Below are 25,432 nucleotides of genomic sequence, written 5' to 3'. Positions count from 1 at the left end.
TACATATTTTTTAAAATTGCCTTTTTATGGAGGGGGCTCTTCAATTTCTGCTTATTTCCCATTCCTCATCCCTTCTGGGGACCCCACTCCACCCCCTCATTTGAACTCTGGTCCAGACTCAGCACTCTTACCTACTGTGCTACCTAGCTGCCCCTATTTGCACCAGAATTTCCATTAATTTAAAGGACCAAATGAGGGAATACTTTATTTTGATAACAACTGACTATACTATTTCTGAAGAAAATTTAAGTATAAATATTTACCTGTAGAGGGGAACAAAGACCCCAACCTCCTAAAATGAAATTTCTTTTTATAAAATATTTTTTCACCTTTACCTTCCATTTTTACATTTTAAGGTATTAAAGCTTTTATTGTGGTGTGTTGCTGATAATGATAATATAAAGTTGTTAGCCTCTTTACACCAAAATCCTAGCAGGGAAATCTATTTCATCTAGAGAAAGTTAAAAATGGGACATTAATCAGCAGCCTTTTGGACAAGTAGAGATAAGTAAATGCCCTGCAATTTCAAAAGGCAAGTTATGATCTTGGTCTAAGTATAGACTGTACTCTCTCTCCAAATTAGATTTGAAAGAGGATATATAGAGTATGGTTATATACTGAAAAATGTATATAATCTCCAAAATAACACTCAAAATTGTAACACAAGATAAATCTATTTCAGAGAAACCTGTTTTTTCTCCCTAAAAGTAAATAAATTGCCACACAAAAGTGTAAGGCATCATGGGAAGTTAGGGGAGCCTGGAAATTGGGGAAATTAAGAGTGCAGCTTTGTGGCTAAAAAGAAATTAGCCATGGAATGGTTTCTTCAGTTTCCATACCCTCTCACTACCCTGCTTCCCCCAATCCATTAAAGGGTTTGGAAGCTTACCAGAACTATTATCCATGATTTCCCCCAGAGTTTCTGGTTTTTTGTGCTTACACATTTGCTAGATTGTAGACAAAAAACAATGCTAAATACTAATTTGATATTTATTCAGCACAATGTTAAAAAATTTTGTTGTACTCAGATGATACTTACTAATTTTTATACTCTCAGGCTGAGCATAGTGGCACATGCCTGTAATCCCTGTTACTGGGGGAGGTTGAGGCTGGGAGATCTATTGAGATTAGGAGTTCTGAGCTACAATAGTGGTAAAGCTGACCAAGTGTCTGCCTTAATTCCACCATCAGCAAGTTACAGTGAGCTTTTTGTAGGAGAGGGCCACCAGGCTTCTTCAGAGCTAAGGGGGTAAAAAAGAAGAGCAAGTTAAGTTACTATTGAAATCAGGCCCATATGTGCCCCCTGAACTTCTAGCCTGGGTGAGATAAGACGATCCAGTCTCCTGGACTCCTCCAAGCCCCACCTTCCCCACAAACAAATCTCTTAAGAAGAAATGTAACTTTTGCTTTTTAAATGGTAGTTATAAAAGCCATTGTGACATTGTGCTCCATAGAGCTACCTCTGCAGCTGTGAGCAAATCTCATTGTAAGTGAAGAGGTTTTATCTAATTTTATTGCATGTTTACCAAGTATAGTACCTTTTGGAAAAAGGACACCCAGAATGATAAGTATTCTGATGCTGGAAAGGGATCTTTGCTGGGCTTTTCATGAGTTCCAATATCTAAGGGTCTAAGGTAAGACTGGAGATCTCTAATACAGCTGTTCTCACCAATAAAAAAAAATCATAGTAGCAAGATTTATATTCTAATTGTTTAATTGTTGTAGTAGACACAGAGATTGTGATTTCAAGGAGGCATGATTGTGTATACCTTAGTGCCCCAGTCTAGTCAGTAAACATTAAGTTGCTGCTGTATGCCAGCCTCTATGCGAAGTGATGAGGAAACAAAAAGAAGTAAGACAGTCCCTGTCCTTAAGGAGCTCACAATCTAATGGAGCCCTCTAAGAGTATTAAGTGGTAGAGGTTGTGCTAACCTGCATTGAAAGAGGGAATTTCCCACTATCAATGAATCCCAAGTCCTTGGCTCAAAAAACCACACCAAAACAAAAAGACTACACACCAAGTAGTATTCTAAATATTTCATAATGATACTTTAGGTTTTCTATTTAGCAACCCATCACTAGGTCAGATTTAACCAAGAGTTTCTAAACACAAAGTTTTTCTCTAGCAGGTAGGCTTACTTTAGTAAAACATCTGTCCTATTTAAAAAAACCCCAACAAAAACAAACCATCTAATAATGTAAATTAATAGATCATTAAAAGGGAGTTGAATTCAGAGTAATTGAAAAGACAGTGAAGACTAGAAAATAGATGATGAAACATACATTGTACAAATCGGAGAGTCTGGGCATTATAAAAGTACTCACGTTATCTAGGAATAAACAATACTCATTGGGAAGCCAGGAATGTTTTAATTATATTTTACATTTATTCGGTCTGAATAAATGGGTACATCCCCTGAACAGAATAAGGGGAATACAGGGACTCAGATGGACACCATTACTTTTATTGACTCCCACTTCGAATCTCCCGCCAGGCTCTTCACTGGCCATAGGCAGTCCCCTGACTACGTACATTTTGCCCTCCTCCAATGGCTCATTTAGGCATTCGGCCAAGTCTCTAACCTTTCACCTGACCAGAAGCCTGGTCTCTGCTAGATCACAGCTCTGATTAGAACTAGTTCTAATCAGTCACCCGACTTACATTCTGCTAAAGCTGGGAGGAAGGGGAGGGAAGAGGGATACTTTCAACTCTGGAAACAAAACTGCTTCTACCATTTCTTACATGGGGACTTCTAGGACAGCCACTTATGTACATGGTCAGATGTCGCTATATTAGATTTTTAAACTTAATTTTCTTTGGCAGAGGGGAGACTAGTGGTGGTAGTAAGAAGTCAAATGATTGTGATATCAAGACAAAAGAAACCAATAAAACTTTTTTTAAAGGCAAAAACTGGACCACAGACTGTAGACAGTAGGTTATCTACATTATTTTGGTAATTGACCCAATGTTTCACAAGTATTTGTGTGCAAAAGACACCAAGAAGGAATAGTCAGATGGGTAGAATGAGAGCCAGGAGAGAGTTGTAGCAGTAGAGTTTTGGAAGCCAAGTGAGGAGAGAGTACCCAGACTAAGTTTACAGAGATACACTACCCCCTGGTCCCATTTAATTGCATCCATCCCCTGTAACTGGCCACATTGGTCTTCAGTGAAACACGTGTGGCCTTCCTCCATATGACATAGGGTTCAAAACTTTTCAGTCTTCTAAGTGTATTTATAATATTTTTAAAATTTCAAAAATATTCCTCATGCTCCCTCCTCCTCCTCCTCCTTCCTCTGTTACCTATTATATTGACTTCCTCTTTATAGTCCCTTTGAAATACCCTTTCCTTTAGAGTGTTACCGAAATACTCTTCCCTTTGCTGTTGCTTGCCTTGCCCTTTCAATTTTAAAAGTGAGAACCAGTGCCTTTGGGGGTTTTTTCTCTAGAAGATTGAAACTTTATGATGGATATCTTTAGAGATTTTCTTTGCTTCAAAAAATTTCAAAGATCAATTATAATGAATGAATAGGGGAGTTGTTGGTCATTAGGCAGTCTTGGGTTTTGTATCTTTCAAAGATCCGTCTCCCTAAAAGTTGTTTCCTTCTCTTCTCCGTGAGGGGAAATGCCAATACATATCATATTCATCTTTACCTTATTTGGGTTGCTTCTTTCAAGGCATATCTTTATTGTTATTGTTAATATTTTAGTTTCTTTAGTTGTGAAGTTGGGTAGCTTGGTATTTAGATAGCCAGAAGTTGTTCTAGGTCTGTGAATATTGGGAGAGTAGAGTAGAATAAGGAAATAAAACTTTAGATGAAAAGGTGTTACACAAACATAAGATCCGTATAATAATAGCACCTTAAATTTCTCTTTTATAATTTTTAAGTCCTTCCACACAGGTCTCTTTCATTGTTTATAAGAACTCTTGTAAGGTAGGTGGTGTTATACCAACTCATAATATTTTGTACCAGACCAAGTGTGTTACTGGATGAACCAAGATTAGCTCAAGCTTATTGTTGTCCAGTACTTGTTAGTGTGCTGCTGGTACATTTTAATAATTCTTTTTTTTAAAACTTCTGGAGCTTAATAAGAGATTTTATAAGTATCCATATTCTAAAGAAGCTTTATGACATTTGGTAAGAGAAAGTGTGATTACGGCCATATTCCTGCCTTTATCTTCTCATTCTTCTCTCCTTTTCCTCTGAAAGCATATGATTTGTATCATCATAGCTACTCTTTTCAAAGTAAAAACAAACTTGAGATTATTTTAAAATCTTGTTTCCCCTTAACATTTTCTTGAACAAGTTATATTATTAGGTCAACATTTTGAATACTAAAATAACGGAACTATGCACATTTGGGCAAATTTGTATGTACAGAACAATAGGAAAGAAAAAATTCTTATGTAAGTTGAATTCATCTTTTAAGATAAAGTAACCAGTTGTCGACATCAGACCTTTTATGTTTTTTGTTTTCTTGAATTTGAATATGTTGGAATCATAGGATCACAGTTTATTCTTCTGATTAGTACAGCTTCATGTGTTACATAATTGTGAGAGCCGTGGTTAAAATGGCTTTAGTTTTTTTAAACAAATCTAGCAAATTAAAAAATAGTAGAAAATGTATAAAACCCTGTTATGTCTTAATTATAGTTTCTTCTCTAACAGCTGAAGACTTTGTTAGCATTCAGTGTAAATCGTTTTTTTATAGTTTACTGATTTAAGCTCGCTTAGAACAGTGAATGTACATGATAAAATTACTGTCAAGAACCTCATCATTATTAGTTGGATTGATGTGGCTATATAACAGGTACTAAATGGATATCAGATATAAGTGAACACAACAATTTTGTATTAAATTAATAAGGTGTTCTGTTGATTGCTATATTGTCTAGAATATAAATCACATTCTCAGTAAAACAAAAATACCATTTAAGAAAGACTATTGTCAGCTTGATTTAATGGTTTACCATATTTCAACTATAAATCGTCTTCTAAACTTATTGGCCATGGTAACATTTGCTACCTAAAATGGTTTTGTTCAGTTTTAATTTCATTTTTTTTTTAAATGTGGCTCAACAGCAGTTGGAATATTTTGAAGTTGGGTGGATTTTAGGACACAAATCATAGAGTCTTAGAGCAAGGGTTTAACCTGGCATCCATTAACCTGACATCTTGTGTTTTTTGCTTATTTGCTTGTTTTTTTTTTGGTATGGTGGTAGGGGCACTACTTTAAAAAAAAATGAACATTAATGTTTCCAAAAATGACTTCATGTTAGGGGGCAGTATTATGCTGCTTTACTTGTTTTTTTTTCCCCTCCTCCCTCTTGCTCTGCTTTCGCCCCCATCCTGCTCCCTTTCCCACCCTCAGTTGAGAATGAAAAAAAAAAAAGACAAATACCTGTTACAAATATACATAATCAAGCAAAACCAACTTCCTCATAAAATTTGTTCATCTGCTTCAGTTTGTTTCATTCTACATCCATTCTTATAAGCCTTCCCAGGTTTCTCTGAAACCATCTCATTCATCAGTTCTTAGCTAAAATCTCTTAAGCCATTCCCTAATGTATGGGCACCTTCTCAGATATGCTAGCTCAAAAACTATAAATATTTTTATACATCCTTAAGGGCGTTTGCTTAGTGCTAACTCCTCTCTTAATCAATCCTCCCTCTAATTTCCCCCCTCTCTCATCTCCTCCTTTCTTATTTCTCTGTTGCATGAAATATTTGTGCACAACTCTGTGTGTGTGTGTGTGTGTGTGTGTGTGTGTGTGTCTGTGTGTCCATGTGTCTGTGTGTCTGTGTCTGTGTCTGTCTGTCTGTCTGCGTGTATGTTCCCTACTGTCCAGTTTTGGGTGAGAATGAGTTGTGTTAGATATTTCTCCTCCCCCCTTGTTTGTTTTTATAGATGCCTACTTAACCACTCTGATTATATAAGATAATTTCCCCTAAACGCCTTCCCCTGTTTTTCCACTCTTCTGTTAAGATCACCAAGATATAATAGAACCACTACCAGGCCTTCTATCTCCTTAGACTCCTTGTATGATCCATGATAAGAATGAGATTCTAAGGGTACACATGTATCATCTCCTCTTGTAAGTAAAACAGTTTATCCTTGTTTGGTCTCTAATGATTGTTCATCCATGTTTACCTTTTTATATTTTTAGCTCTTGTGTTTAAAATTCAGAGTTCCTGCGCGGCTCTTGCCTTTTCATCACGAAAGCTTGGAGGTCCTCTATTTCATTAAAGATTCCTTTTTTTTTTTTTTGGCCTCTGTAGGATTATATTCAATTTTGCTGGATAAATTAGTCTTGGTTGTAAGTCTTTGTATTCTTTGTCTTCTGGAATATTGTATTCTAAACTCTCTACTTCTTCATATTGGTGGCTGCTAAATCATGTGTGGTCCTGACTGTGGTTCCTCAGCACTTGAATTTTTTCTGTCTGGCTGTTTTGACTTGGGAGCTCTTGTTCCTTCAATTGATAACATCTATTTTAAGACCCTGTATGTCATTGTGGTTGCTCTGTTGAAAGTGTTCTGGGTTACTAGTGTCTTTCTTAAATATTTAATTCAACAAATGCTAAGTAGTTGCTATGTGCTTGTCACGGTCCTGAACTTTGGGATACAAAGGTAAAAAAAGACTGTCCTCCTAAGGAATTCACATTCTATTGGCACATACAACTACACAGGTAATGACAAGATAATGTCAGTGGGGAAAGAGCTCTAACAAAGTAGGTTGACCATTGAACACTTTACATCTGAGCTGAGCCTTAAAGAAAAAAAATTTTTTAAGCAAAAAAAAAAAAAGAGTTGCATGTGAAACCATGAATCTTTATTATGTACAGCTTTTTAAAAATCTTTTTTATTTTAGACTGAAATACTAAAACTTAAATACACAATAAGAAAAGAATAACAAATGTCTTGTGCACAGCGGAACGTAAGAGAAAATTCAAAATATATAGCAATAAATTTCCATTTCAAGAAAGCCTACGTAATAAATACTATGTGCTGTGTTGAGAGCTGTCCATCTTTTTACTTCCTTTTTAGCTTTTTGTTCTCTGCTGTGCACTTCTTTTTTTAAGTATACAGTGAACAGAATAATGATAATGCTGCCTTGCTGGTCAGTCTGTTCCTTTCTCAACTTCTACTCTCTTCTGTGTATTTATGTTTCATTGACACACGAAGCAGAAACAACTGCAAGACCTTCCCTTGTAACAGGTAAGTATAATCAAGCAAAATACATCCACATAATGGCCATGCCTGAAAATGTGTATGTCTTCATACACCTTTAGTCAATCACCAGGTGGTGATGTGGTAGAGTGCCAGGCCTGGAATGAGAAAGACTCATCTGAGTTCAAATTTGGCCTCAGATACTTACTGGTGGTGTGACCCTGGGCAAATCACTTAACTGTGTTTGCCTCAGTTTCCTCATCTGTAAATGAGCTGGAGATGGAATTGGAAAACCACTGTAGTGTCATTGCCAAGAAAACCCCAGATGGGGTGACAAAAAGTCAGACAGGACTGAAAATTACTGAACAACGATAGCAAGTCAGTCACTCTGCCAAGAAGTGGGAATTGTGATTTCATCATCAGTCTTCTGGATGCATGGTCATTGAATTGAATATACTTTAGGTCTTATACAGTGTGGTAGTTGTTTAAATTATCTAACCAGGTTTCTCTGAATTTGTCCCCATTTCTGTTTCTTACAATGCAATGGTTGATATTCCACTAAATTCAAGTACCATAATTCATTCAACCATTCCAGAATCAATGGGCACCCACTTTGCTTCCAGTTCTTTTTTTTTTAATAGTACTTTATCTTTTCCCAATTACATGTAAAAAAAGTTTTCAACATTTCACTTGTATAAGATTTTGAGTTCCAAAAACTTTTTTCTCCCTCCCCCCTTCCTTAAGAGAGCAGGCAATCTGATATAGGCTATATATGTACAGTCATATCAAACATATTTCCACATTAGTCCTGTTGTGAAAAAAGAATCAGAATAAATGGGAAAAATCAAGAGAAAGAAAAAAACCAAAAGAAGGTAAAAATAGTATGCTTCAATCTGCATTCAGACTCCATAGTTCTTTTTCTGGATATGGATATTTTCCATCATGAGTCTTTTGCACTTGTTTTAGATCATTGTATTGCTGAGAAGAGCCAACTCTTACCAAAGTCTATTATTGCACAATGCTGCTGTTACTGTGTACGATGCTCTGGTTCTGTTCACTACACTCAGCATCAGTTCATGTAAGTCTTTCCAGTTTTTCTGAAACCTGCCTGCTCATCATTTGTCTCATCCCTGTGACAGGGCTTCTTAAACTTTTTCCACTCAAGACCTCTTCAGCACATTTTAAACTGTTCAAGAATTGCTTTAAGAAGCACCGTCTTATAACATGGTAGTATCCCATTACATTCATATACCATAACTGGTTCAGCCATTCCCCAATTGATGGGCATCCCCTCAATTTCCAGTTGTTTGCCACCACAAAAAGAGCTGCTATAAATATTTTTTGGTACATGTGGATTGTTTTCCTTTTTTTTTTATCATCTCTTTGGGATACAGACCTAGTACTCTTATTGCTGGATCAAAGGGTATGCACAATTTTATAGCTCTTTGGTCATGGTTCCAAATTGCTCTCCAGAATGGTTGGGTCAGTTCACAACTCCACCAACAATGTATTAGTGTCCTAATTTTCCCACATTTTCTCCATTCTCTACAGTCTTTCTCCATCGTTTTCCTTTTCTGTCATACTACGTAGTCTGGTGTCTCAGAGTAGTTTTAATCTGCATTTCTGTAATCAATAGTGATTTAGAACATTTTATGTGACTATAGATAGCTTTAATTTCTTCATCTGAAAACTTGCTGTTCATATCCTTTCACCATTTATCAATTGGGGAATTACTTGTATTCTTATAAATTTGATTCAGTTCTCTATATATTTTAGAAATGAGGCCTTTATCAGAACACTGGCAGTAAAAATGTTTCCAAGCTTTCTGCTGTCCTTCTAATCTTGGTTGCATTGGCTTTGTTTGTGTAAGCTTTTTAATTTAAGGTAAAAAAGCTATCCATTTTGCATTTCATAATGTTCTCTATCTCTTGTTTGGTTATAAATTCTTCCCTTTACCGTAGATCTGACAGGTAATCTATTCCTTGCTTTCCTAATTTGCTTATGGTATGTCTAAATCCTGTATTCACTTTGAACTTGTCTTGGTATGTGGTATATGGTAAGATGTTGGTCCATGCCTAGTTTCTGTCATACTCTTTTCCAGTTTTTTCCAGCTATTTTTGTCAAATAGTGAGTTCTTATCCCAGAACCTGGAGTCTTTGGGTTTATCAAACAGTAGATTACTATAGTCATTGACTACTCTGTTTTTTATCCAGTATGAAATAGTTTTGATGATTTTTTTTCCATTAACTCCCTTGATAGTCTTGACCTTTCATTCTTCCAGATACATTTTGTTATATTTTTCTAGCTCTATAATTTTTTGGTAATTTGAATGGTGTGGTACTGAATAAGTAAATTAATTGATGGAAAATGCTATCTACATCCAGAGAAAGAATTATGGAGTCTGAATGCAGATCGAAGCACAGTACTTTTCCCTTTTTTTGGTTTTTTTTCTTTCTCGTGGTTTTTCTCTTTGTGTCTAATTCTTCTTTACAACATGACTAATATGGAAATATGTTTAACATGATTGTAAAATATAAGTAAATTAATTTAGGTAGAATTACCGTTTTTATTATATTAGCTCTGCCTACCCATGAGCAACTGAGATTTTTCCAGTTATTTTGATCTGACTTTATGTGAAAAGTGTTTTGTAATTGTGTTCATCTAGTTCCTGAATTTGTCTTGGCAGGTAGACTACAGTTATTTAAATGGAATTACTTTTTCTGTCTCTTGCTGCTGGGCTTTGTTGGTAGTATATAGAAATGCTGATAATTTATGTGGGTTTATTTTATATCCTGCAACTTTGCTCATGTTAATTATTTTAGGTAGTTTAGTTAATTCTCATGATTCTCTAAGTATACCCTCTTAACATCTGTAAAGAGGGATAGTTTTGTTTCCTCATTGCTTATTCTGATTTTTTCAATTCCTTTTTCTTTTCATTGCTAAAGCTAAGATTTCTAGTACAATATTAAATAATAGAGGTAAAAATGGGCATCCTTGCTTCACCTCTGATCTTACTGGGTAAGCTTCTAGCTTATCCCCATTAGTTATAATGCTTGCTGATGATTTTAGATAGATTCTACTTTTCATTTTAAGGAAAACTCCATTTATTCCTATGGTCCCATATTTATTCCCAGGTCCCACAGCTGAGGTCTTCCTGATTCCAGGCCCACCCCTGGTGTTTCTATCTAGTGTTTCTACCACTTACTGGTTTGGGCAAGTTGCTTAACCTCTTAGTGCTCCCAGGAAACTAAATAAGACTTATTAATGTTCCTGGGAAAAGCGCCAGTCTGCATTGGTAGAGGAAGCTCATCACCAGAACCTCCCTAAACTGGCATTTTGGAGCCATATTTTGGAAGACCAGGACTGCAGGATTAAGGAATTTGACCTTAGGTCTTATGGTCAATCCCTCATTTTTCTGGAAAAATGCAGATAACTCTCGTGAGAAAATTACATAAAATAATTTGAAATGGAATTTCTTTTAAGCACTTAGGTTCTTACTGTGTATATTTGTAATGTGCTAAAGTGATTTGAATTCATTGCTATTGAAAAATAGCCTTTGTATAATTGAAATGCAACTTTTGTCCTCTTTAATAGGAATGGGTGCTGCTGTATTTCATCAAGCTTTTTCTGCATCTGTTGAGATTATCATATGATTTCTATTTTGTTATTGATGTGGTCAATCATGCTGATAGTTTTCCTAACATTGAACCAGCCCTGGTATTCCTGGTATAACTCCCACCTGGTCGTAGTGAATTATCCTGCTAATAGATTGCTTTAATCTCTTTGGTAGTATTTCCAGTTCCTTTCCTACAACAAAGTGCTGCTAGAAATATTTTTTTGTGCATATAGGCAGGAAAAAGTAATTTTAAGGAGAGATACATTCCAAGAATGAGAAATATCCTGTGTGAAATGATGGAATGCAAGTTTGGGGAACATGAAACTGAAGTGTTGGGAGTGAAAGATAGATTGGAGCCAGTATGGAGTCGTTTGGAACCAGAATGTGGAGTGCTTTAAATACCAAGCTTAAGAGTTTGCATTTTCTCTTAGAGGTACTAGAGAGCCCCTGGAGATTTTAGGTTAGAGGAATGACATAGTCAGAATTGTATTGTAGATGGATTGGAAAAAGTGTTCTAGACAGTGTTGTAGACCAGCTCAGAGAATAATGGTACTATCTCCCTTGCTTACTCCAATTTACTTTTATTAAATGCAGCCTGATACCAAAGTTATCTAGTTAACTTATTCACCTCTAGGTCTTTTCTTCACATAAACTGTGCTTTTAGTTATGTCTCTTGCCTTTGAGCAGCTACTTTTTTGGACCCATTATAGGACTCTTTTTTTATCTCTAGTGTTTTCTTGTTTGGTTTAGTTTGTTGTTCTAGGCAACAGATGTTTTTGGATTCCAGTTATATTATTGAATTAATTGTCTTTCCCAGCTTTGCCATGAATAAATTAAATAGGAATTTGCTGTTCCTGTTACTTCCTCTCCTCAACCTCCCACTTTTTTGGTCAAGTCATTATTAAAAATACATATCATTGTAGGACCAAGGTCAAAACTTTTTGGCAAGTTATTAGACATGGCCTCCTGGCTTTTCACTGACCTAGTAACCATTTGGGTACTTAGTTCAGCCCTTTATGAATCAAGTCAGTTTTACTGTCATCCTTCTCACAACTTCATCTTGGCTGCAAGGATGTCAATAGAAACTTTATAATTGGCGGCCCTATTGTAAAGGAGGCAGGAAGACTCTTATGTACTTACATTCAAGTTCTGCTTCTGACAAAGGTTGACTGTGTGACAACAGTGCAGTAGACAACTTTTCAGGATACCAACCTGTATTGTTGTTCTAGGACCTCTTCTTTTTTCCAGAATCATAGTGCTCTCATTCCTTTTAACAAATAAGTAGAGACAAGAAAAATAAATAACATTAGCCACATCTGAAAATGTGTGCTTCATTTGTTATCCCTAACCCACCACTCTTCTAAAAGCTGGAAGGCATGTTTCAGCATATTTCTTTGGAATGTCATAATTGGCCATTTCATTCATTAGAGGTCTGAAGATTTTCAGTATTGTTGCTTGATTCAGTTTTTTTATTTTAAGTTCCAGATTCTCTTTCCGCACCACTTCACCCACTGGTTGAGAAGACAATAGAAAGCCCAGTGCAAATAGGAAGTTAAGCAAACAAGTTTCCATGTTAAGCCATGGATACTCCCCCCCCCCCCCCCCAAAAAAAAGGGCAAGGAAAAAATATGCTTCAGTTTGTATTCTGAATCCAGGAGTTCTCAGGAGATGGGTAGCATTTTTGACTGTGAGTCCTTTGGGATTGTGGGTGGGTCATTGTGTTGATCAGATTTACTTAAGTCTTTCATAGTTTATTGTCTTAACAATATTGGTGTTACTTTGTGAATTTTAGTTATATTCATTTCACTCGTAAGTCTTCCCACATTTTTTGAAATCATTCCCCTCATCATTTCTTGTAGCACAGTAGTATTCCATTACATTCATATGGTGTAACTTTTTCATTCATTCCAGAAAGTTAAAAAAAAATTATGGCTCTATGCATTCAAACTCCATCATTTCTTTCTCTGAATGTGGATAGCATTTTACATTATCATTCCTTCTGAATTGTCTTGAATCATTGTATTTTTGAAAATAGCTAAGACTTTCACAGTTGATCATTGTACAATATTGCTGTTACTTTGTACAATGTTCTCCTGGTTTTGCTCACTTTACTTTGCACCAGTACTTTGAATGTAAGTCTTCCCAAGTTTTTCTAAAAGTATCTTGCTTATCATTACTTATAGCGCCATAGTATTCAGTGGCAGTTGTATACTACACCTTGTTCAGTTATTCCTCAATTGATGAGCATCTACTTTGTTTCCAATTCTTTGCCACTACAAGAAACAACTATACATTTTTTGTCCATGTCCGTCCTTTTCCTTTTTCCTTGATCTCTTTGGGATGCAGAGCTAACAGTGGTTTATTGGGTAGAAAGGGTATGCAGTTTTATAGCCTTTGGGCAGGGTTCCAAACTATGTTCTAGAATGGTTAGACTAGTTCATAGCTCCACCAACCAAGTGCATTAGTGTACCTGTTTTCCCACATCCCCTCCAGCATTTGTCATTTTTCTTTTCTGTCATCTTGGCAATGTTTTTTTTTTTTTTTGGAAGGAATTTTCACATTAAAAAAAATTTAGCACAACTTTTTTCTCTCCTATCTGTTCCATTGAAAAAGAGAAGATAAAAACAAAACCCCGCTGACAAATATGACTACTCATGTCCAAAAAAGTCTCATTCTATACTGTCTTAGCACTTTTTTGTAGTTGTTTTCTTTTAAATTATAGCAATCTCTAAATTGTTCTCCTCCCCTGTTTATTTGACTTCTGTCAGTTCATAAAAAAGTTCTTGTTTTCCTGAATTTATCATATTTCTGAAATTATAGACTGGCAAGACGTGACTTGCATGGCAGTCTTTTTATATATCAGTTGAGAATGGTTTTATATCTTGAAATACAATAAAACTTTATTTTAAAATGTAAAAACCTTTCTTAGCTCCTGAGCAATATAAAAATAGTTCGACAGTCTTTTGGATCTGTCCCGGGCCTGAGTTTGCTGACCCCTAGACTAGACAAAATAGTTCATTTGAAGGAACAAAAGTCAACATGGTACAGGAGTCAGGAGGAAAAGCTTTGCCACAAATATCCTTTATTAAAGTCTTAATTTGATTGATAGCCTTTCTTCAATAAATACTCATCAAAGGTTAGAAACCTTAAAAAATAATTTGACTACAAACTGTTGTGTTGAAAATATGTTCCACATCACTAATAGTAAGAGAAATATAAATTAAGACAGCATTCATCTCAAGTGCTGCAAATAGTAGAGATGATTAAAAAAAAATGAAAACAGGCAACACTAGAGTGGCTATAGATTAATAAGAAACTAATGCTCTGTTAGTGGAGCTTTGAACTAGTCCAACCATTCTGGAGAACTATTTGGAATTACACAAATCTTTGTTGATATACATTTACTAGTGCCTACTCCATGCAAGGTGAAAGGCAGGTAATACGAGAACTGGCCTTATAGTCAGGAAGACCTGCTTTCAGTGATAATAATAATGATGATAACAACATTTATGTAACAGTTTAGTATGTGCTAGGCATTGAGTTGTGTGCTTTATCAATATTATCCCATTTTATCTTGTGACATAGGTGACACCTGTGCATAGGTGCTATTATTATCCTTATCAGTTGAGGAAGACTGGGTAAGAGACCTACCTACCCAGGTCCCACAGCTGAGGTCTTCCTGATTCCAGGCCCACCCCTGGTGTTTCTATCTAGTGTTTCTACCACTTACTGGTTTGGGCAAGTTGCTTAACCTCTTAGTGCTCCCAGGAAACTAAATAAGACTTATTAATGTTCCTGGGAAAAGCGCCAGTCTGCATTGGTAGAGGAAGCTCATCACCAGAACCTCCCTAAACTGGCATTTTGGAGCCATATTTTGGAAGACCAGGACTGCAGGATTAAGGAATTTGACCTTAGATCTTATGGTCATCTTGGTATCTTATTTCTGGAAAAATGCAGACAACTCTCGTGAGAAAATTACATAAAATAATTTGAAATGGAATTTCTTTTAAGGACTTAGGTTCTTACTGTGTATATTTGTAGTGTGCTAAAGTGATTTGAATTCATTGCTATTGAAAAATAGCCTTTGTATAATTGAAATGCAACTTTTGTCCTCTTTACCACTACATGGATGTTATTGTGAATTAACACATATAGGGGAATATTAAGGATATGTTAATTTGGTTCAGTGAAGCACTGAAAGATGTATCTAGTTGGGTTTTTTGGTGACTTTGTATATCGCCAATGGGATGCCCACAGTGGCTGCTATGAATATGCAGGAGTATTCCCAGGTTTGAATCACAAGATACAACAGACTTTCTTCATTGAAGATGAAACCAAAACATTTATTCAAACACCAGAAAGCCACATCCACCATAGTAATAAAGAAGTCCAATGCAGAGAGCACCACCTCCATCCCCAAGCCTTCCCTCCATCAGGCCTCCCCCCAAACAAGCTCCCTTAAGCAAAATCACTCCCTCTCTCACTCACCTGCATGCTCCCTGCCTCCCCCCCCCCCCCCCCATCTCTGACTGCTCTGTCTCACCTACTCACTGCTCCACCCCTTCCTGCTCCACCCATTTGGCAAGCTCCTCTTACCATAGGCTCATGTGACTCAGGCTTCTGTGTGGCTCAAAGCAGGTCACATAAGCCTATTAATGGATGGGAAAGATCTTCCCATTCCCATTAACATAACACGTTGGTGGTTTTGTACCCCTGTAATAATAATCAGACCTGATAAAAATGTTTGTAAAGGTACATCAGTTCATTCTAAAACTTAAAACACAGGTCCAGAGATTATTCGTGCCCTTTATGTCTTGATTAATCTGCTCTGTTAACTTCTTATGCTTGTTTGTATGAAATGGTATTTAATACCACCATTCTTTCAGTGTCTCAAGTTCACAATCTTACAATTATCCTCATCTTCTCACTCTTCTCTCCCTTGCTGCCTCCTCGCTGATCTTCTCCTCCCCCGCCCATTTCTACCTTATCAACATCTCTCCCATCCAGTTTCTTCTTTGCACTTACACAGTTGCTACCTCCGTTTTCGGCCCTCATCACTTTTCACTTACGTTATTACAATATCCTAATTGGTATCTCTTTATCAGTTTTCTCACCGTTCCAGTCTATTGGACACACTACTACCAAAGTAATTTTCCTTAAGCATAGATTAGCTCATGCGAGTACCATACCCAACAAACTTCATGACTTCCTGTTGACTCTGGAATAAAATACAAACTTTTAGCTTTTAAAACCCTAAACAACTTGGCTGGACCCGTGACACTCCATAATTGCCTTTGCATGTAATATGTACTTAGCAAATACTTATTGGTTAATTATCCTATAGGTAAGAAGCCACTGGAAGTGAGAACAGCATTGTCAGACCTGGATGTTAGAGAAGGATGCTGCGGAGTATCTTAGTTCCAATGATTTCCATTCCATCGTTCCATTAGAGTAGAGAAGGCTAGAAAGTCCTAAGTCCTGCCCTCTATAAAGGAAAGCTTTGGGAGGAATTTAGTGCACTATACTCTAGCCCTCCATTCAGAGGAGAGATGTTAATAATAATAGTTGGAATAAAAGCATCAGGGAGGGTTCATTTGAGGTTAGAGGACATAAATTTGTGCTCCACATAATGGCTTCCTCTTGCAGTACTTAGAAAGTTGGTGAGAATGACCCAGAGTTGCGGATTGTTTAGCAAGATAGGAACAGAAGAAAGACTAGGAGGCAAAGGATTTGAGACTTGAGGACAGTGTTTTGTTCAAGAGATTAGCACCAACGATGTGTAGTTAAGAATAAAAACTTTTTGAAAAAAGATAATACATGTAAAAGGTGAGATTTTAGATGGGACTTATGGAAGCCAGGGAAACCTAGACACAGAGATGGGGAAGGAAGCACAATCCTGCCTTGGGGAACTATCCAGGAAAATGCACTTAATGGGGGTGTGGATCTAGGAACAGCTTAGATGGGGTGATGGAAAAGAATCTTGAAGTAAGGGAGGTTACCAGGGAAATAAATTTCAAAGTTCAGAATCTTGACTAACATAGATGACAATGAAAAGCAATTTTCGATTTCTTGACTGTTGCTTACATTAATGCTCTCCACTGATCCATGTGATCTCAAACGAATCACCTAGCTTCTCTTGTGTAAAAACTGGCATTTCCTTCTAGCTCTGAAGTTTTTAATCTTAATATTGTAGATTCCTGTATCAGGGATTGGCAGTTCACTGCATGTGAGAGAAATCATAGATGATTTTTAGTGGTATACTGGCTGTATCAGTCATAGACAGTGGGCTTTAAACTGTCCGTATCACGGATAGAGCTTTGGACTTGGGGGCTGTAGTACTGTAGGTTACCAAGACTTATTCTAGATCCTAGTATCCTTGTGCTTATTACCAAGTAATTTAACCTCTCAGAGCCTCAAATTTCTTCTGAAAAATGGGTACCTACTTCAGTAACTACTTCATAGGGTTATTAGGAAGGTACTTTAAGAATACTGTATAAATAGGAATAGTTATTGGATTTATATAAAGGCAAAATTTTTTCCTATTTGTTAACCTAACTCCTTTGTTTTGTACACTCTTACCTCCTGCCTCTTCTTCCTTTCCCACAGGAACTAGTCTTTGGCTACAGAAAGTTACCAAACTCACCTAGGCCTACTAGTCCTCTTCTTTCCTTGGACCCTGGTGAAAACTTCATTTTCCAAGTGTTGTCTGTCTTATCTGTTATCTTACATGGATTCACACTAGGTTGAGGGTGACCAATGATTTTTTTCCCTTAAAAACATTTTAATTATACTTATTAGTGTAGTTCTAAGGTTTAATAGCTGTATTTGAAAAGGAGATCTTCATTCACCCAACATTTTATTAAGCACCTACTATGTACCAGGCATTGGGAATACCAAAAAAAATCCCTATCCTAAAAAAGCTTACACCCTATTGAGTTGGGCAGGATAGCCAAAACCCATGTGTTTTTCTGTAGAATATATCTCTCTGGAAGATATTTTTGCCTACCAGTCATTTTTATATATTATCTTGGTGTAACAGAAGGAAAAATGAATTATAAACCTGGAAACTTGAATTTCTATGTATGGCTTTGACCCAGCATTCCCAAAGTAGTCGGCATATACCTTAAAGAACTCAAACAAAAACAAAGGTCCAATACATAACAAAACACTCGCACCACACACTCTGGGGTAGCAGAGAAATGAAAACACAAGTCGGTGTATACATCAACTGAGGAATGAGTGAAAAAACTATGGTATGTAAATGTAATGAAATACAGTTGTGCAGTAAAAATTGACATGAATTCCATATATGTTGTGTCTCTCTTTAGAATGTGACCTCCTTGAGAAGATGTATTATTATGTTTTCTATTTCTGCTTTAATTCTGTTTACTTCATTCCACCCCCACCCCCAGCAGCTGCCAATGCGATTTTCCTAAAGTTCAGCTCTGACCATGTTAGTCTCCTATTCAGTAAACTCCAGTGGTTCCCTATTATCTTCAGGATCAAATATAAAATCTGGCATTCAGAACCTTTCATGATTCCACCTCTTCTTCTGTCCCTTCCCCCTCCCTTTCCAGTCTTTTTACATTTCCCCACATACTCTTTAGCGACGTTGGCCTGGGCATATCATTCCTCAAACAAGACAATTCCATCTCCTTGCTCCTTTACATTTTAATTGACAAGCCCCCATGGCAGGAATGTGTTCTCTCCCCATCTCTGCCTCTTGGTTGCCTTGGTTTCTAGTCCCATGTAAAATCTCACCTTCTATAGAAAGCCTTTCCCATTTCCTCTAAATTCTAGTGGCTTCTCTCTGTTGATCAGCTCCAGTTTGTCCTGTGTTGTGTACATAGCATGTTTCTTCATAGTTTTTTCCTCTTGTCTCCCCAATTAAACTATAAGCCCTTGGTCTACCTTTTGTCTCTCTTCATATCCCCAGTCTTTAGAACAGTGCCTAGCACATAATAGGCTCTTAAGACATTTTTATTGACTATTCGTATCCACAGTGCTTTGCAGGTAAGCACTAAATAAGTGCTTTTATTTATTCAGTACCATGTAAATACGGTATCTTAAGTAGTCATTTTTTTTTCTTATTCCTGTTTCCTCATTTGTAAAATTAGACTTCATAAGACACCTCCTAGCTTTAGAAATGGTTTTTATGGAGTTTCCTGAAACTGTTATGTTGCACTCCATCCTCAGATAATCCCTCAATGAATAAATTCTTAGGGTCAGCATTTCAAAACAGCATCTGCTTCACCTAGACTTGTGAATGTTGTTTTGGCGCCATCTCTGGGTGGAGAAGGTGAGTTGGCATACTACACCTTAAATTCAAGGATCTTCTGTACTGATCAATATATAAAATCACTGTTAAGTGCAGTTGTAGCATTTTAGGGTGGAGTGGTGGACTCAGTTTGAATCTGTCTTTGGCATCTGCTTGGCTATTTGTCCGCGAACTTGTTTCTTGAGTTTGGTTTTCTTATCTGTAAAAATGGCAATAACATTCATAGATTTTAGAGCTGGAAGGGATCTTAGAAGCCATTGGGTCCGAGATTTTAATGTTACAGATGAAGAAACTGAGGCTTTAAGGTAACTATCTAGTATCTGAGGGAGGATTTGAACCTATGCTTTCCTATTTCCAGTGCCCTATCTACTGTTATAGTTGCCTCTTACATTATAAGTACTTAACCTCATATGGCCCTCATGAGATCTTAATTTTACTATTATTTATTTTTATTTATAATATGTATATTATATATAAAATAATTATATTTATATATTATATATTATGTGTATATTTATATTTTATTATATATGTAAAATGCAATACACATACGCACATACATCATACACACATATACATATGTGTATGTTTGTGTATATATATATATACACACAGATATATTGTTTATTAACTTTTAAAGTGCTATGTAATGTATAAATGTATTAAAATGTATTTAAATATCTTTTCATTTATAAACAGTATGGTAAAGTAGATAAAGGTTCCCACCTTTACATTAGGAAAACCTGGGTTTCAGTTCTGCCTCCAGCACATGATAGCTGTGTGATCTTGGATGACTCTCCCAGATTTTAGCAACTCTGAGGAATAACTCAGTTAACCATTCTGGCCAAGAGGAAAGCTGTCACTGCCGCCCCCTCTCCCTGCCCCCCATCCAGAATGTCCTTTTAAGGAAAAGCAGAGAAACATAAAATGTCAATCCCTGCCCTTTAAGGAGTTTGAAATTGTGAATAGTGGGAGGGGGTAGTTAATGACACAAGGCTGTAGTACAAACTGCATTATGAGGAACTTTATGATTGTCACATTGTTACTACAAAGATCATTGTGGGCTTGAGTGGGCTAGGAAGGCATCCCAGTATCACCAGAGGAATGGAGCTTGACCTGGGCCTTGAAAGATGCAAAGAATTTGCATTGGCAGTCTAGGTGAAGGGAAGGAAAAGGACACATTAGGAAGGCATAGTTTGTTCAGCATAGCAGTTTGGTTGGGTGCAACAAACGATTAATGTAGGAGAATAGTGAAGCATAAGGAGGTGGGATTTTTGCAAGACTTTTCCTAGACAAGGAATTTGGACTAAAAGCAAATCAGGATTTCAGGAAAATCAATAGTGTCCAAGATAGAATAAAGTAGGAAAAGATGAAAGGCAGGAAGAGTTATGCTTTTCCTTGGAAATTTTTTTTATAGTACTCTGTTAGTCACATCATCTAAGTAAAAAAAACCAACTATTTAATCCAGAAAGGAACTTACTCCAAAAACGTGTCCAGAATAACAAATCCAGATCCAGCTTTAACCTTTTTAAAAAAGAAACATTTTAGTAACTAAGGTTTGTGATGGCAATCCAGAATCTCTAGAGTCTGAATTAATTTCTGAATCATAAAATATTAAATTGTATTTATAGCTTTTATGTCCATTGAATTTATTAAAGCTCACTTCTTTGTAAATGTAATCATATAAGTGACATTATGTATCACTAACTAGAATATCTGTACATTTAATTCAGGAAATATTTATTGAACTTTTACAGTTTATAAAGCACCATATTGATTAGTGATTTTGATAAAAGTTTAGGCAAATCCATAGTTGTATTAAATTTCATATTGAAACCAAAGTAAGGTCATCTGAGTAAAAAGCAAGGGGCTCTGTCCCTGTCTTTTTTTTCCTGATAGAAAAAAAGCCATTTAAATTTTTCTTATTCCTGTTTTTATTCCTAATGTTTAGCATATTTCCTTTCATGTAATATGATCTTCCGGAGCTAAGATTATGGAGGACAGTGTTTATAAAAGAGAATAATCACATCCCTAAGCCAATTAGCTTTGCACTAATCTAAATTTAGCAGATATTTCTAAGAACTACTATGCATTAAGACATTACTAGTAGATGGTTGGTGGAGGTAAAAAAAAAAAATTTCCCTCCTGTCAAATTCAACAAGGATTAGACTGGTTTTATTCGGTCCCAAAAGGCATTACTAATACCAGTGGTTAGAAGTCTCAGAGATAGATTTTTGCTTAATCTAGGGGAAAATTTCCTAATAACTGTCTAAAAATGGGATGCTTTGCCTTGAAAAAAGGGGAGTGTGTTCCACATTTGAAGCTCTTTGGGGACAAGTTAAACTAGATAGGTGAGGTACCTTTGAACTCTGATTTCCTGTGATTTGTTGACAGCTTTTGCTTTTTTAAGATTTAACATGCCTTATGTTCTGCAAGACCTTTTGTATTCATCCTTAGTAACCTGACTTTCTTCTTTTTTGATCAGAATTATTATGTATGGAATAATAGATAACTGCACCGGCCCCCCCCCCCCCCCGCCCATATTGTCTACTCTTCTCCACAAAATAAAAATTGCTAATGCAGCAAGAAGGTATAAAGTTTGAGCATTGTATCTCCTTGCTTTTCATTAATTAACCAGAGTCTTGTTTGGAGTGAAGCAACCTTTTTAAAGATTTCCTTAACTCTTTAAATGTTCATTTAAACATTTTTTAGTATTATGATATTTCTGATTTTAGTGAAACATAGATTATCCTATGGAGAACTCTTTCCTTTACCAACATCCAAATAATAGTTTTCAAGGTTTAATCTCCCCCCTTGCCCCTCAATAACTGAAACATTTTTATTTTTAGGATCTGGAATTCCATGGAGTAATGAGATTTTACTTTCAAGATAAAGCTGCTGGAAACTTTGCAACAAAATGCATCCGGGTCTCCAGTACTGCTACAACTCAAGACGTCATAGAAACTCTTGCAGAGAAATTTCGACCTGACATGAGAATGCTGTCATCTCCTAAATATTCACTCTATGAAGTGCATGTCAGTGGAGGTTAGTGTATCTTGATTGGGTCATGTCTGTTAAATACATATCTTGGAATTGGTTGTCTTTCCTTTTGTTTAAAATATATCAGCACCTTGGAAAACAGCTCACATATCCAGGGTAAATAATGGTGTAGGTAATAGGCTGATTTCATTTTACTTTGCATGCATTTAAACATTTTTAAAGCACCATTTGGAACTGAGAGCTGAGAGATAATAAAGAGTTTGAGTCATTTGAGTCATTTGAGTGATTTCTGACTTTAGGTGCTGAAGATATTGTAGATAAGACATAAACACATAAATTCTCATACAGAACAGGCTAGGGAACCTGCAGCCTAGAGGCCTGCAAGCTCCTCATTCCTGGACTACAGCAAATACATAAGGCACAAACATATCCTTAACATTCTAAGGAGACTGATGTTTCTACCTAGAGCAGCGGGGCATGGGAGGAAGGAGAAAGAAGCACTGAAAAGCCATGGATGCTAGGTAAATCTTGAAGGCTGGGTAGGATTTCAGAAGCTAGTGATTGGAGGGGTTTGAGATTGAGGACAACAACTCTAGTGTTGGGCAACAGTGATAGCAAGAAAGCAAAAATAGATATTAGGAGTCTCATACTTTTTTTTGCAGCTCGTAACATTATGGTATGTACCCTGTTTTAGTGTCTAGGAAAGTCACATGATGATTAAGAACACTTGAGTTCAAATTCTGCCTCTGATACATATTAGGCATGTGACTTTGAACAAGTCATTTAACCCTTAAGTGTACTGAGTTCTCTGAAAGACTGCAAAAGGCTCAGAGGAGGTGCTGATTTGTATTGGAAGAGGGAGTTTCTTCACTGAGTTCCCTACACCATTAAAAATACAGCTCTGAACAATAAGTAGCATAACCTGTCCTTATAGTGAAACCCATCTTTGGCCTGCCAATCACCTATATTAATGATATGTTACACATTTTTGGAAGTTCACAGTTATAAGTAAATAACCCTTAGTTATTAATAATTAATATTTGCAACACAGTTGAACATGATAGGGACATAAGGGATAAGCTTTGAAGTAACATTTCGGTAGTCTCAAGCAGTATATTTTTACCTTCCAAGGTGAGGCTTTAGTTAACGTTATAGTTATCTCTCTTTGAAGCAACATTATAGGGGGGAAAGCAATAATAGTATAACATATTTACAAGTAACTTGCTATTTCTTAACCATCTGAAATACCTAGAAGTAATTAATAGATTTAAATGCCAATAATGTTCTGGTTGGATCATACTGGTATTAATGACTCAGTTATATAAATAAATAGAAGTAAAGTATGAAAGGAAGAAATTGTTTGCTTTCAAATTGTCTTATATACATACTACTTTAGATGCTCCGGAAATATTAATCGAATTTGCCTAAAACCAAGGAAAGATAGTTCTTTTTTTTTTTTTTAAATGTGACTTTTTTTGTTTCTTTTTTAGTTTACTACACTCAGTTCCACAAGTTTTTGAGTTCCAAATCTCTCCCCCACCATGTAATCTGATATAGTTTGTATATACACCTTCACATTAAACTTACTTTCACAATAGTCAAGTTGTAAAGAAGAATTATAACCAATGGAATGAACCATGAGAACGAAGAAACAAAACCCAAAAAATAAAAAAAAGAGAGAGCAAATAGTTTGCCTCAATCTGCATTGAGACTCTATAATTCTTTCTCTGGATGTGGATGGCTTTTTCCATCCTGAGTGAAAAGATAGTTCTTGCCAGCAACATTTTTAGCATGTCAAATGGTTCAACATTAGAAATAGTTTTATATATTTGCTTTTCTGCTAAACCTTAAGGGTGATTGAGCCTTTCCATCTGACTTGCAGTCAAAACCTTCCATATGTATACTCTCCTCCATTTGGATGTGAGCTCCTTGATATCAGGGACTGACTTGCTTTTAGCGTTGAGTAGCTAGCATTTTTTGTAGTACATTGAAATTTGCAGAGTCCTTTACATACATCATCTCATTTTATCCTCATAAGAACCCTGGGAAATGAGAGTGTTATTTTTATATTTGAGAAAAATAAGACTGACTTACCCATCGACACACAAGCTAATAAGTGTCTTATGTCTAGATTTGAATTTAGGTCTTCCCAATCCAAGTTTAATGGTCTATTGCTTTACACATAGCAAGCACTTAATAAGTGCACATTCATTCATTCAGATTTTGTTTAACTTTTACAAGTAAAGTGATATATGTACACACTAAGCACACTACAAAAACAATGAGCAGTGCCTGAAATTAAATAGGAGGATCACAAAATCTTTTAGGAGACCATGGCAGTTATCTAGTCAAATCTATATGTTAAAAAGAATCCTCTTTAAATGTCCAAAAAGTGGTCATCTAGTCTTTGCTTGACCCCCTCTTGCAGTTGGTAATCCACTAATTCCTGAAACAGCAGCTTTTCAGCCTTTTGGACAAATGTCTTTTCTTTCTGTCAGCTCTAAGCCTGACTCTTTACAACTTCTATCCATTGCTCCTGTTTTTCTCCTCTGAGTCCAAATCTAATCCTGCTTCCACTTGATAGCCTTTCAGATACTTGAAAGATAATTCTCATGTTCTGTCTGAGTGTTCTCCTGTCTAAATAGCTGCAGTCCCTTCAACTGATTGTATGTGACCTAATGTTGGGGACCTTTGCCGACTACTTTTCCTTCCTTCCTGTGGTTTTTGTCAGCTTCCTAAAAATGTGTTTTCCTGAGCTGACCATAATCATTTAGTTGGGATCTAAGCCTTAATTAGCTTCTTTTGGCTGCTTTCCTATACTGTACTGACTCACATTGAATTTGTGGTCCATTAGCCTGCATGTCATGAGAATGGGACTGAAAATCCTGATTCAAAGAGATAAGTTGTTAAAAACATAATTAAAGCCTTCTGAGCCAGTAACTAACATTCATAAGGATCTTTAAGACATTTTACATTTATTATAGTTACTTATCCCTTACAACAATTTTGTGATAAAACTGTCATCATCATCCTCATCATACCCATTTTACAGATGTGTAAGGTTTGTGACTTGCCCAGAGTTATATAGTTAGTTAGTGTGTGAGGCAGGATTCAAAATCAGGTCTTCCTGAATCCTGGTTCTAGCATTCTAGCCGTCATTGCTACCTAGTTGTCTCTAATGGGATATGCCAAGGATACACTTAAAATTTTAAAATTTTACTGATTGATAACAAATGAGGAGTTTTTGGTTATTTCCAATCAATTAGCTCATTATTGAGTGGTCATTGCTAATTTCTTCCAGCTTCATATTATGAGAATTTTATATTCAGACTTTGGTTTGGGACTGTAGGAATTTTCCTTTAACCATCT

At 36.2% G+C, this 25,432-nt stretch overlaps 1 protein-coding gene across 18 annotated transcripts in view; it reads left to right on the top strand.

Annotated features, from left to right (window-relative positions):
- Positions 1–25,432, top strand: part of AFDN (afadin, adherens junction formation factor) — a 169,763-nt gene that overhangs the window by 39,584 nt on the left and 104,747 nt on the right. For all 18 annotated transcript variants that reach the window (XM_036768951.1, XM_036768947.1, XM_036768945.1 and 15 more), the window contains exon 2: positions 21,913–22,108. In XM_036768951.1, coding sequence (XP_036624846.1) covers positions 21,913–22,108 — 196 coding nt within the window. The remainder of the gene's footprint in view (positions 1–21,912; positions 22,109–25,432) is intronic.

The sequence above is a fragment of the Trichosurus vulpecula genome, chromosome 7 (genome assembly GCF_011100635.1).
Source record: "Trichosurus vulpecula isolate mTriVul1 chromosome 7, mTriVul1.pri, whole genome shotgun sequence".
In the NCBI taxonomy this organism is placed as follows: domain Eukaryota; kingdom Metazoa; phylum Chordata; class Mammalia; order Diprotodontia; family Phalangeridae; genus Trichosurus; species Trichosurus vulpecula.
Note: the sequence above shows the minus strand (reverse complement) of the source record. Positions and strands in the feature narration are given on the sequence as shown.